This window comes from Meles meles, chromosome 5, assembly GCF_922984935.1.
Source record: "Meles meles chromosome 5, mMelMel3.1 paternal haplotype, whole genome shotgun sequence".
Taxonomy (NCBI): domain Eukaryota; kingdom Metazoa; phylum Chordata; class Mammalia; order Carnivora; family Mustelidae; genus Meles; species Meles meles.
Genome location: NC_060070.1, coordinates 41,650,985 through 41,665,677, shown reverse-complemented (window position 1 = coordinate 41,665,677; position 14,693 = coordinate 41,650,985). Strand labels below are relative to the sequence as shown.

Genomic DNA, 14,693 nt, shown 5'->3' with positions numbered 1-14,693 from the left:
GCCACCCAGGCACCCCTGCTATTTAACTTCTTATCATGAAGTAAAAGTTTAATTGAGGACCCCGTTAAAGGCCCGGGTTCTAAGATTAAATATGACAAAATAATAGTTATGATTACTGATCAAGTGACGAACTTTACAGCTCTGAACTTTGTCTTTAAAGCTATTATTAATCTTAATTGAAATAGCTAAGAGACGCCATAATAGGGGAAAGAAAGAAATGTAAGGAACATTTAATACATATATATACCGAAGAGGTTTGTACTGAATAGATGTGCTGGTAACTAATTTTATAAAATGTAATGCAAACAACTTGATGGTCAAAGACTTTGTTTAAATCCATTTAAAAAATGTTGACTACTGAGGTCATCTCATATGATCCAGGGATAAATAGGTGTATGGAAAGAATCCTTAAATTGGCTTTGAAACCAGGTCACTTAAAAATAATTTTTAGATGTCTTAGTTTTTGTCAACTCAACTCCTTCTACTATGCCAAAATAGGAGCGCATTTCTGCTAAGTTTCTTTAAATAGGACTTACTGGCCTCAGGATTTAAAAAACGTAAGAGGTTTGGAAACAGCTTATGCATTTCAGTTTTAAAATTAGCTATTGCTGTGGCTATTTTCACACCAGATTTCCCTCCCTCTGTATCAGCACCATTGAGCAGCCTTTGGAGGTGGAATTACAATAGTATTCGTTCTTCTTTTCTTGGCTTCGCTTTATTACACCCCCATTTGAGACTGAGGCCCAGATTTCAGGGCTGGAAGTCACCTTTACGTTACTATAAATAAGTTCTGCCTTTAGGCATTTCAAAATTATCAGCATGATTCTGGGACTTGAAAACTTCTTGCTTGCCAGCAACTAGTTACCTGGGATATTTTGACTTATTATTTATTTGCTTTTTTTTTTTTTTTTCATCTGCTGCCAAGTCTCACTAATGCAACCTGGAAAATTGCACCACAGCTTTTAATGAGGATTCTGAGGTAAGAGCCATTTCATCAGAGAAGACTGTGCTTTCCTTTTATGGGCATAATAACACCTCCTGTTTATGTAGCGCCATCCTTCTAAGAAGTCTAACAGATTGCATTTCAATAATTTGAACAGCAGCCCTGCAAGTCAAGCTGGTCACCAGTATTGCTCCTCCCTACAAACTCCTGTGGAAATGGAGTTTAATTTAATTTAATTAATTTAATTTAATTGCATTAAATGCAATTACGTTTTTCAAAACCCTAAAACTTTCAGAAATGGTGTGAGAGCGATAACTGGAATCTTCTGTGACTTGTGTTCTAGGTTATCAAACAGCCCTGTGGTTCTATAGCTGTTTGACTGTCATCTCTTGAAGACCGTTTCTGAAAAGTCAGGGAGAATTCACCAAGATGAGCTGGAGAAGTGAACTTGCTCCTTTTGTGAAATCCTGTGGTTCTTTCCTTTCCCGACTGGTTTGCCTCCCATCTCTGTGGCCCCACCCTACCTCTCAATCCAAACATTCCTCTTCTCTCTCTGACCAGTAGGATTTATTCTCTCCCTCTAGCAGGAACCTATAAAGTTCAAGGGCTATGAACCTACAGCACAGGGTCAGACCTCAAAATGAAATGAAAACTTCATTTTCAGAGAAGGAGGTGCCTTGCTAAGTTGAGTCTGCCCACTTGCTCAGTATCCCAACATCTTTCAAGTAACTAAGAGCATGTGGTTAGCAACCGGTCTTTGGTCTTCCGTGTTATCAAGTTTTCTGTCTCTTTTGCAACATTCTCAGCAGCCCAAGTCTTAGTCAGGATGGGCTAGGCTGTGCTGAGGAAGCAAACACCAGTTCTTAATGGCTTAACATAAAGGTTTATTTCTCATTCATGTCAGAGTCTGATTTGAGTCAGATGACCCCTCTCTAACAGTAACTCGGGATCTGGGCTACAGTTTCAACATCTCAGAGTTCTTGGAGTTCTTTGACACCAGTTAAATTGTTGGGAAAGAACATGAAAAACTCATACCTACTTTAAACTGTCTCAAACCAGAAGTGACCCATGACTTCTACTCATGTTTCTTTGGCCACATCTAGTTACATGGCATGCCTGATTATAAATTTGGTCTCCCTGTGTGTCCAGAGAAGAGAGGAAAGTTGGATGTGGGTGAATACTGATCATCTTTACACAGAGTGCAAACATGCTGGAATTTCTTCCCACTTAAAACAAAAGAACCAAATGAAACCTTTAACACCATTTCCCTCCAGCTGCTGGTCCATTTTTCTGCTCCCTTTAACTCAAAAAGCCTAAAAATTGTAGCCTACCTTAGCTTTTAAATTCCTTTCTTTCCATTCTCTTTAGGACATAATGACAGTTTGTTTTTTTTTAATCCCACTGGTTCCCCAAAAGTGCTCCATGAAATCACCGATGGCTTCCAAACAGACGGTCAATTTTCGGACTTCATCTTAGCTGACTATTAGCATCATTTGACATAGTTGATTACTCTCTCCTCCTTGGAATGCTTTCTTTTCTTTTCTTTCCTTTTTTTTTTTTTTTAAAGATTTTATTTCTTTGACAGAGAGAGATCACAAGCAGGCAGAGAGGCAGGCAGAGAGAGAGGAGGAAGCAGGCTCCCTGCTGAGCAGAGAGCCCGATGCGGGACTCAATCCCAGGACCCCGGGATCATGACCTGAGCCAAAGGCAGAGGCTTTAACCCACTGAGCCACCCAGGTGCCCTGGAATGCTTTCTTTACCTAGCTTCCAGCACATTATATATTTCTGCTTTTCCTTCTATTCCAATGGCTGTTCCTTCTTGGTCTAACCCACTGGCTCCTCTTTATTTCTCTGACTTCTTCATTTTAAAAAGCCCCAGGTTTCAACCCTGGACCTCCCCCACCCCCCTTCCTGATCTACACTTAATCTCTTGATGATTGTATTTTGTCTTATGGCTTTCAATATCCCCAGTAATCTGGTATTAAAACTTCTATCTCCAAACTGAACTTGTCCCATGAATTCCAGCCATGCATATCCTACTGTATGCCAGACATCTCTACTTTGATGTTGACACACATCTCAAACATAATTTGTATGAAACAAAACTCTTACTTCCATGCTTAACACTTCAGACCAACTCTTCCCTATCTTCATCAATCCCAGTTAATGGCAACCCCATTCTTCCAACAGCTCAGACCTTGGAGTTCTTCCAACCTTGGAGTTCTCTTTAAGTCCTCTCTTTCTCTCCTTCCATCCTATATTCATCCTATAAGGAAATCCCATAAGTTCTACCTTAAAAATATCACCAGAATCTGATACTGGTCATCACTCTACTGCTATCACTGTGATCTAGGCCATTTGTCATGCCTGGTTGTTGCCTTAACGTCTTAGGTGTTTTCCTTGCTTTTGCTTTTGTCTTCTCTTTCAGTCTATTTGCTTTCTCTCTCTCTTTCTTTTTTTAAGATTTTATTTATTTACTTGACAGAGAGAGAGAGAGATACTGAGCATGCATGTGAGAGTGTGTACAAGCAGAGGGAGTGGCAGGCAGAGGGAAAAGGAGAAGCAGGTACCCTCTCAGAGCAGGCAGCTTGATGTAGGACTCAATCCCAGGACCCTAAGACCATGATCTGAGCCGAAGGCAGATGCTTAATCTACTGAGCCACCAAGCGTCCCTCTTCTAATCTATTTTCATATAGTAGTCAAAATGATCCTCTGTGAAACCCTTCAAATGGCCTCCCAGCTCATTCCAAGAAAAGGTAATGTATCTAAAATATTCATAGCCTGGTTCTCTTACCCCACATGTCTCCTGCCATTCTACCACTTGCTCATTCTGTTACTGTGTGTCAATCATGCCAAGTCCATTCCTGCTTCATAGCCTTTTCCTTGCTATTCCTTCTGCCTAGACCACCCAACTGTCAGCATGGCTGTTTCCCTCACTGCTTTCAAGTCTCTACTCAGAGTCATCCCCTCAAAAAGGTCCTTTTTAACCATCCTATCTATCTATCTATCTATCTATCTATCTATCTATCTATCTATCTACTTACTGAGTATAGTTGGTACTCCATGGTACATTAGTTTCAGGTGTACAACATAGTGATTCAATGAATTTATACAATAGTCTATGTTCACAAGTGTAGCTACCATCTGTCACCACACAATGTCATTGTTCACCACCGTATTTAAAACTGCAGTGCCCTGACATTCCTTACCCCCTTCTGTTTTATTCTCAATGGTATCTAACCAAGTGCATATTACATTTATTTTCTGTCTCTCTTCCCTCTCCCCCACTGGAATATAAATTTAGTTTTGTTCCCTTGGTTCACCCAATAGCTAGAACAGTGCCTCCTGGTAAAAGGTAGGGCCTTGATACATATTTGTTGAATGAATGAAAAAATGAGTGAGGGACCAGGAGCCCAAAGAGGCTGACTGATTTGGTCAATACCTTACGTGTGGTTAGTGCCAGGGTTCAAACTATGGTTTTCCCAGCAGCTCATGGCTGATGCTCCTCAAATCTACAATTTTGCTTATTACTCTTCTTCAACATTTTGTCTAAGTGGTGAATGGGGGGAGGCCAAAGGGCTGGCTCTGTGATCTGGGGTGGGTGAGTGTTTTGTTCTTCTTATCTGGATCATGCCACTCCCCAAATACCTCAATTACTGTTTGCCACCAATTTTCACCTCCCCCAGAGTTACACTCAGGCTAAGAATGCTGTTGGCAACCCGTGCTAGAGTGTTAAGTACTTTCTGTAGTTTTACACACTGAAAAGACTGTCCAAAGATAATCATGACTGTCTTATTGCTTCTTTAAAAGACTGGACCCAAGCCATCCCAGAGACCTTAACAGCTTTCATCTCCTCTGAAAACTTTCAGTCAAGAAGACTCCACAATTTCCTCATTGGTCTCTGCACCTGGCAGGACTACTCCAAGAACCTTCTTTATTGCCCCCTGTGGTTAGGACTTAACAACAAATGTCTTTGCTTCAGAATCCTTCTGGGTCAGTTTTCCTTTCTGTTTAACCCTGAAAAATTGCAAACTGCCCTAAAATGTTGAGAGAGAGAGAGAAGTGAAAGAGAGAGAAAGCAAAAGACAGAGATAGAAAGTGAGCCAGCCAAAGTTTGAAATATATGTGTACCCAAGAAAGCACGTGGTCCACTTGAGGGGCCTATTTCCCCTTCCCAAGAGCTACTGTCTGCGTGAAAACTCCCCCTTCTCTAGAGGGTGAAAGACCATCAGCAGTAAGCCCAAAGAAAGGTGGTAGAGCTTTGACACGAACATTTTTTTCTTCCCCGTGTTTTAAAAATATTTATTTTTCCTAAATAAAAATTATATATCTTTAAGAAATGTGATGTTTTGATATGTGTATATATACAGTGGAATGGTTACCACAAACTAATTAACATGTCTATCACCTCCCATGGTTATCGTGTGTGTGTGTGTGTGTGTGTGTGTGTGTGTGTGTGTATGGTGAGAACACTTGAGATCTATTCTTTGAGCGAATTTCAATTATATAATACATTATTATTAACTACAGTCACCATGCTGTACTTCAAGTTTCCGGAACTTATTCATCTTATAACTGAAAGTTTGTACCCTTTGATCAATATTTCCACTTTGCCCTACCCCCTCCCTGAAGCTTCTAATAACCACCATTTACTCTCTGTTACTATCATTTGACTTTTTTTAGATGCCACATATAGCGAGATCCCGCAATATTTGTCTTTCTATGTCTGGCTTGCACTTAGCATAATGTTCTCCAGGTTTACTTGTGTTGCCGCAAACAGCAGGATTTCTTTCCTTTCCTGAATACTATTCACACACACAGCACCTTTTCTTTATCCAGTCATCTGTCAACAGACGAGTTGTTTTCACATCTGGGCTATTGTGAATAATGCTGCAGGGAACACGGGAGTGCAGATATCTCTTTCAGATAGTGATGATATTTCTTACAGATATATACCCAAAGTGGTATTGCTGGATCACTTGGGAACTCTGTTTTTGATTTTTTGAGGAACCTCCATCCTATTTCCACAGAGGCTGTACCAATTTACTTTCTCACCAACAGTGCACAAGGGTGGGTTCCCTTTTCTCCACATTCTGGGAGGGAGCCGAGCAGCCCCATAAGGATGGGGCTGCCAGGCAATTCCACTGTGGGCTCCATGTCCTCCAAGGAAGCACACCCCATTCCTGCCCTCTGTATTCAACACAACTTCAGGGTTGTGATGCCGCTTCCAGCATGGTTGGCATCCAGCCCCATACGGTCTCCATGACTACATCTAAGAAGGTGTTGAGCCAACTTTAATACTAATGAGCAGTGTAGTAACGGCCTTGCAATGCTTGGCACATCGACCACTTTCTCTTCATCTCTTAGCACAAAATACACTTACTAATTATAAACTAAATGATCTGTTTTATTATTTAACGAAAGTACTAAGTGCAAAGCCTTATGCCTTAATTTTTGCTGATACACATTCTTGGGTGTGTTTTTCAATAGGGAGCCAACACTCAAGTCATATAAACTCTAGGGACTGTCATTCCACGTTAGGGGAAAAAACCCCAAAAAACAAAACAGAGAAGAAAAAAAGAAAAAAAGAAGAGCAAGACATTTCAATTACTCCTTGACTTCCTTAGAAGGACGTCTCTAATTTTGTTTCACTCCATTGAGTTTAGAGGCTACAGTGCCTACTGTGAGTGGCTCTAATTTGCCAGTAAGAGCCTTGCCCATAGGGAGTCAGGATTTGGGGGCAGAACTGCACAACTGGACAACCAGATACCAGAGGTGGGTTTGGTCTAAACTGACCCAGTAGGCGAGTGGGAGGGACAGCAGTATGTATCTGGAACTTTCACAGTCCAAGAAAGAGCTTTCAGACTCAGCCGTGAGGGCCCCCTGAGAAGCACAGAGGCTGGAGAGGAAGTGTAGAGGGCGGCCAAGTGCGAACAAGGCTGGGACAAACCAAAGTTGATTTGAATTTGGTGACAGGATAATGTTGAGGTTTAACAATTGCCAAGGCACTAATCAAATGCCTTTTTAAAAAAAAAATGTTTTATTTATTTGATAGAAATCACAACTAGGCAGAGAGGCAGGCAGAGAGAGAGGAGGAAGCAGGCTCCCCACAGAGTAGAGAGCCCGATGCGGGGCTCGATCCCAGGACCCTGGGATCATGACCTGAGCTGAAGGCAGAGGCTTTAACCCACTGAGCCACCCAGGTGCCCCCCCCCCTTTTTTTTTAAGATTTTACTTATTTATTTGACAGAAAGAGAGAGAGAGAATGCACACAAGTAGGTAGAGCGGCAGGCAGAGGGAGAAGCAAGAGTCTGATGTGGGGCTCGATCCCAGGACCCTGGGATCATGACCTGAACTAAAGGCAGATGCCTAACCAACTGAGCCACCCAGGTGCCAATGTTTTTTCTTATATCCTATAAAGCAAATGCCGATTAGTTCCAAGCAGCTACTTTCTGTGGTAATGTTTGGGATGTTTGCTTGTTCACGACTTGATTCAAATTCTAAAGTCATTCACTAAGCTAAGTGGGACAGTGACTGTAGAGTCTGCAAGGACATTTTCGTGTGCACACAAGGAGAGGAAAACAATGCTTAGCACTTGGGGCCACAGGAGGTGCTCTGAGCAAAGGAGTGGGCTCTTGGAAGGAGGCCTCAGAAACAATTACAGTCCCATAAAGGAAAATGCCACTGTGGCTGGCTTGCATGTCCCATCAGCAAGATACTGAAGTTGGGTTACTGACAATATGAATTCCTGTTTCATAGGAAGGAAAAAAATCTGGTTATACCTGAAGGCTTCAGGTACCTGAGCACCAGGTTTTAACAGTTTGGAAATGTAGATCATTTTACATGACTAGGGAGAAAGAAAATCAACAGATTGTATATTTCCACTTAGCTAGAACATAAACAATCAAAAAGGCCAAACAGAAGATTTTTGTGTGATGTCTGTACAAAGTGCCTCTTGCTTTAAAGAGTCCCTAATGCTGGCATGTCTGGGTGGCTCAGTTGGGCGAGTGTCTGTCTCTTGATTTTGGCTCAGGTCATGATCTCAGGGTCTTGAGGTCAAATTCCTGAGTAGGGCTCTATGCTCAGTGGGGAGTCAGCTTGAGATTCCCTCTGTACTTTCTTCTCTCTCCCTCTCAAATAAATAAATAAATCTCTAAAAAAACATGAAGAATCCCCAGTGCCAAGGAAATAAGTGTTTATCAGGGATTTGATCTAAAGAAACTTCTAGTTATGCCATATGCATTTATGTTCTGGTTTCCTTTAAGTTTTACTGCCTTGGTATTGTATTATGATAAATAGTTTGAGGAAGTCAGAGTTTAAGGGGTCTTTATGGATAGAAACTGGGACTCAGAGGTGGGCTAAGTGACTAGATTAGGATCCCAGAGCTAACTAGGGGCAGGCCAGGGTTTAGGGCACGTGGTCCAGCAAGTCTCGAGATGTGGCCAACAGTCTCTGAAGAGAGACTAAATTACATAAGATATGATTTTCATTTTAAATATATTTTAAAATAACCTATTTTTTTAATCAGTAAAAAACATATAAATGAAATAGCTATCAAACAGATACAGATAATAAATAAACTGTAAGCTCCATCCTCTCCCCAAGATCTTTCTGGATAATTGGAAGTTTTCCAAATATTTCCAGAGAATTCCCGAGTTGGAATAAATTGCAAAGGCGTTCTTGCTGCCCATCTAGAGAAGAAAGGATCTTATATTTGATGAATACCTACTATGGGATAGAGACCATGCTGAGAACTTCTATGCTCATGGTCTCACCTAGTGATGAGTTAAATATTCGCCCATTGATGTGTATGAGGAAAATCCAACTTAGGATCATACCACAGCTGCCATTCCTTGGCCTTTCCACATTAGTTGGTACATAAGTTTCCCTCCCTTACAACCAACCCTGATGGCATTATCTGCAACCAATTTGTCCTTTTGCCTCTGGTATTGGGATCTTTCTACTTATCTAATTTCTAGGGGGGTGAGGAGTGGTACTTGAGCCTTTCAGGTGAGTACATACAAAAGAAGAAGAATGGGAACATGCTGAGTGCTTATGCTGTCCTCACTCTTAGCTGGCCACTCTCTGGTTCTGCAGGGCCAAAAGCAGATGTTGTTTAACTAGGGACTGGATCTGGTCACCCTCTCTGACACCGGTGCTTTGTTTGCGTTTTTTGCTTTTTATGTTGAATTTGTATGCCTTTCTGTGGAGCAGGCACTTGCCCCACCACATCCTAGTGTCTTACACACATCCTGCTCTATTCATTTATATCATTTACTAAGCCTCCAGACGCATTTGAGTTGTGACCCCCGGGGATTTAATGCTAGCTGTACTCATTAGCACCTCCCATCAGAGTCATAGGGTCTCTGGTATCTTTCAGAGTTGCTGTGACAAGCTTCTCGGTTGCTGTGGGTCACTGCACAACTTCTGGGGCTCTTGCCACCTAGACAATGGATTTGAGTTGTACCTCTGGGAACTATGGAGTACACAGCCGGCACAACTGTTGGGGGGTGGTCCTAGTGTTATACACTGTAGAGTTGCACCACGAAAACTTCTGGACCTTAACCCAAAGTGTAAGGCTGCTCAGCGTTACCCTTGGTCTCATGTAAAACAAAGGGAGCAAAGAGGATTTGTATACACAGTTCAAAGGGTGACCAATTTCATGTTTTATCATTATGAACCCCATCTTTTAAGTTCTTGCAGCTTAGGCCATCCACTCGAATAATGTCAGCTCTCAGCAGAACGGGTCCGGCTACCAGCGTCCCTACAGTAGCAGATATCACTGTATTCACTAAAGTAATTAGGAAACATGAGTAGGGTCTTTTCAACAATAGTGAGGACAGCAAGTTTGCACTTCTTAGAATCCTATTGTATTAACTGTGAAAATTACTGATTGATTTTACTTTTCCCCCAAGCCAGGAAGTTGCTGTGAATACTCTCATTCTTTTACTCTCAAGGGAAATCAAGGGCTCCTTCACCCATCTGAAAGAGAAAAATCATAGCCATGGTCCCAGTGAGTCAGATCCCACATCTAGGACTGTGACAAACTTGGGCTGTCCTACTCAAAACCTGAAGAGTAAGTGAACTAGAAACTACGAGTGGCTGGGAGCCACAGGTGAGGTGAGATTCCCTGACAGAAAGATGCTCTGTTCAGATTCACGCGTCCGAGAGTTTAAGTGCATCAAATAGAAACCGGCTATGCCGCAAACCTAACAGTGGTGGGGACCTGGACATCAGCCCCTGAGCAGGAATGGGGCCCAGGGTCCACCTTCTACCTCCTACTTAGCCAGCTGTCTACACGAGCAACCACACAAACAGACCAAATGACTGTACCTCCTCGGGCAAGCTGACCACCAAGTCATTTTTCGTCTGTCCAACCAGCGCCTGCCAGAAGTATTCACTGCATGCGGCCAGCACAGCCCGGTGGGCCCGGAACTCCTTCCTTTCCACGATCAGAGTCACGTCACAGAGAATATCCTTTTTCCGCTGGTCATTGAGGCCCAGGAGGATGTTGGTGCAGTGGACTGTGGACTCATACACATACATGGGGGAGTCAGGCTTCTCATCCACAGACATGCCGTTCACACCCTGAAAGAAAGAAAGAAAGGCAGTCACCAGGGCTACCTGAGTCAGATGTAGAAGGTGAGAAGAATGTCACAGTTCCTGTGTCCCATAGACAGGAGCCCGGCAAAAAGGAGAACTGTCCATTAGCACATTCACGTTCAGCACAATGAGCTCAGAAAACACATCTGGAAAGTCATGTTCAGTGGCTGATTTTTATCCTTCCCACTCACTGTGCTCTTTCACCCCATGGAAACAAAGCCAGGTCTTTTAATAAAACACTCCAGAACATTTAAAACACATACGCACTTTAAAACTTGGTAGTTTGGGCACATTTTGCATGGAACACTGGGTGTTGTGCAAAAACAATGAATACTGTTACACTGAAAAAATAAATAAATTAAATAAAAGATAAAAAAAAAAAACTTGGTAGTTTGGATTTTGCTAGGTGACTGAAAAGGGAACGTCCACATACACATGGTCCCAATTCAAGTATTGATTGAACTTTGTGTTAAGGAGAAATGAATCATTTAGAAGTGTTTGCTATGCTCTCTTGACAAAGTACATGTAAGCTCCTAGGTTGACGTTTGGCTAAGATGCCAAGCAGAATAAATATCTAATCACAATACATCATTGACCAAGTGAAGTAAACCGCATGCGTACTAAAGGGTCAGTAGAGTGAGCTATCACAATTGCCCTCCGCCACTTCAAGACAAAGCGCAACCCGTGGAATGCTGGTGCTGCTCAGGAAAAGCTCTTGAAAAGAAGTGGACTTGTGCTGCCATTATTCCTGCAGACTTGATATACATCCTCTTTAAGGAAACACAATATATCACATTAAGAGTCATAGAAAAGATGTATTCCACAGTGAAGACTACTTCTATAAAAGGGTTCTTCGCTGCAAGAAGTATCCACTGATGTACTTGAGGAAGTCATATCTGTAATTAATTTACATAACATAGTTTTTCAGAAATGTCTACTTCTACTACAAATTCCAATCAAGTTTTGCTTTCCTTTTGGCTTCATTCTTATTTATTTTAATAACTTTAACCCACAATAAATTGTGTATAGTTATAGTGGGTGGTTTGATACATTTGAGCATACGTATGCAACTATGAAACCATCATCACAATCAAGACAGGGAACTCTACATCACCAGAAGAATCTCTCTAGGCCCCTCTCTGTACCCTCTCCTTAACCCCAAAACCACAGGTCTGCTTTTTGACACTCTATATTAGTTTGTATTTTCTATATTTTATGTAAATGGACTCCTACAGATTATGTTCTTTTATGTCTGGCTTCTTTATTTTTTTTAAAGATTTTATTTATTTATTTATTTGACAGACAGAGATCACAAGTAGGCAAAGAGGCAGGCAGAGAGAGAGAGAGTGGGAAGCAGGCTCCCTGCTGAGCAGAGAGCCTGATGCAGGGCTCGATCCCAGGTCCCTGAGATCAAGACCTGAACTGACGTCAGAGGCTTTAATCCACTAAGCCACCCAGGTGCCCCTATGTCTGGCTTCTTTTACTCAGTGTGGTTATTTTGCAATTCATCCAAGTTGCAAGCATCAAATGGTTGTTCCTTTACTGCTGAGTAGCGTTCCATTGTATGGATACAGCACAAGTTTTAAACCATTCATCTACTGGAGGGTCTTTGGGTGTTTCCAGTTTTGGGCTATTACAAATAAAGCTGCTATGAATTAGTGTATAAATCTCGGCATGAACATACGCTTTCATTTATCTTGTGTAAATTCCTATGGGTAGAATGGATGGATCATTTGGTATGTGTAAGTCTAACTTCTTGAGAGACTGTCCCTGTTTTCTACGATGGTTATAGCATTTCACATTTCAGCAGCAGGGTATGAGAGTTCGAGCGCTTTCACATCCTTGCCACCAGTTCTTAAGCTCAGCCTCTCTAATTTTGGCCATTCTAGTAAGTATACCATGGTATCTCTTTGTGGTTTTATTAATTTGCTTTTATTCTAATGACTGAAGATGCTGAACATCTTTCGTGTGCTTATTTGCCATCTATTTACCTTCTTTGGAGAGATGTGTATTCAGATTCTTTGTCCATTTCCTACTGGTCTGTTTCCTTATTACTGAGTTTTGAGCATTCTTTATATACTCTGAATAAAAGTCCTTTATCAGATATGTGATTTGCCAGTATTTTCTCCAAGTCTGTAGCTTTTTTCATTCTTTTTTAAAAAAATTATTTTTATTAACATACAATGTATTATTGCCCCAGGGGTACAGGTCTGTGAATCATCAGGCTTACACACTTCACAGCACCCACCACAGCACATACCTTCCCCAATGTCCATAACCCAACCACCCTCTCCCAACCCCCCACCCCCAGCAACCCTCTGTTTTGTGAGATTAAGAGTCTCTTATGGTTTGTCTCCCTCCCGATCCCATCTTGTTTCATTTTTTCCTTCCTTACCCCCCACAACCCCCCACTCTGCCTCTCAAAGTCCTCATATGAGAGATATCATATGATAATTGTCTTTCTCTGAGTGACTTACTTCACTCAACATAATACCCTCTAGTTCCGTCCCCATCGTTGCAAATGGCAAGATTTCATTTCTTTGATGGCCATCAAAAGATGAATGGATAAAGAAGATGTGGTATATATATATATACAATGGAATACTATGCAGCTATCTTTTCATTCTCTTAACAGTGTTTTTCAAAGAGTGGAAAGTCTTCATCTGATGAAGACCAATCAAGCAATTCTTTCTTTTATGGATGATGCTTTTGGTGGCATACCTAAAAAAACTTTGCCTAAACCAAGGTCATATTTTTTTTTTTAGATTTATACAGAGATATTACTATTTTAGAGTAATTATAAATGATTTTGCTTTTTAATTTAAATTTCTAATTTTTCATTGCTAGTATACAGTAATATAAATTGTTCTTGTGTATTGATCTTGTGTCCTGCAGTTTTTCCTAATTTGTTTATTGGTTCTGAGTCTTTTTTTTTTTTTTTTTTTTTTTGGTAATAACAGGTTTTCTAAAACATACATGTTGTCCGAACGAAGACATTTTACTTCCTTTCCAATCTGAATGATTTTGGAGTCTTTTTTCTTGCTTACTACATTGGCTAGAACCACTAGTGCAATGTTGAATAGAAGTTGTAAGAAAAAATATCCTTGCCTTGTTCCTGTTGTTATGGGAACACTTCATCCTTTCACTGTTATTTATGATGATAGGTATCAGTGCTTCATAGATGCCCCTATTGAGTTGAAGAAATTTCTTTCTATTCCTAGTTTATTGGGAATTTCTTTTTTTAAAAATCAGGAATGGATGCTGGATTTTGTTAAATGTGTTTTCTACATGTATTGATAATCACAGAATTTTTTTAGTATGTTGATATGAATAATAGGATTGATTTTTGATATTAAATCAACTTTGCATCTCTAAAATAAACTCCTCTTGACCATAATGTGTTTGTTTTGTTACACATTGTTGGATTCCTTTTTTTAACATTTTGCTAAGAATCTTTGCTGTCTATGCTCATGTGGGATATTAATCTGTAGTTTTCTTTTCATATATAATTATTTAATCAGGGTAATGCTGGTCTCACAAAATGAGTTGGAAAATATTTCTTATTTTTCACTTTTCTAGAAGAGCTTTTGTAGAATTGATATCATTTCTTCCTTAAATATTTGATAGAATTTACCTGTGAAATCTCCTTGGCCTGGAGTTTTAACTACAAATTCAAATTTTTAAAAAATTGTCAAATTCATTGGCATAAAGTTGTACATAATATTTCCTTATTTTCCTTTTAATATCATTAGAATCTATGTTGGAGTTCACATTTCTGATACTGGGAACTTGGGTCATTTTTCTTTCTTTTCTGATCAAGTTGGGTAGAGATTTTTATTATTTTTATCAATATTCCCAAGGAACTAGCCTTTTGTTAAATTTATTTTCTTATTATTCTGTTTTTATTACACTGATTTCTGCTTTCATTGTTGTACACTTTCTTCTGTTTACTTTAGGCTTTAATTTGCTCTTCTTTTTTATTTTTATTACCTTTTATTATTTTTTAAATTTTATTTTAATTCCTATATAGTTAACATAGTGTTATATCAGTTTCAGGTGTAAAATATAGTTATTCAATAATTCTATATATTGTATATACTCAGTGCTCATCACGATATGTGTATTCTTAAACCCCTTCCCTATTTCA

At 40.2% G+C, this 14,693-nt stretch overlaps 1 protein-coding gene across 1 annotated transcript in view; it reads right to left on the bottom strand.

Moving 5' to 3' along the window:
• Window positions 1-14,693, bottom strand: part of BACH2 (BTB domain and CNC homolog 2) — a 144,215-nt gene that overhangs the window by 65,736 nt on the left and 63,786 nt on the right. Inside the window, exon 2 of the mRNA XM_046005743.1 lies at window positions 10,277-10,531. Coding sequence (XP_045861699.1) covers window positions 10,277-10,519 — 243 coding nt within the window. The 5' untranslated portion in view covers window positions 10,520-10,531. The remainder of the gene's footprint in view (window positions 1-10,276; window positions 10,532-14,693) is intronic.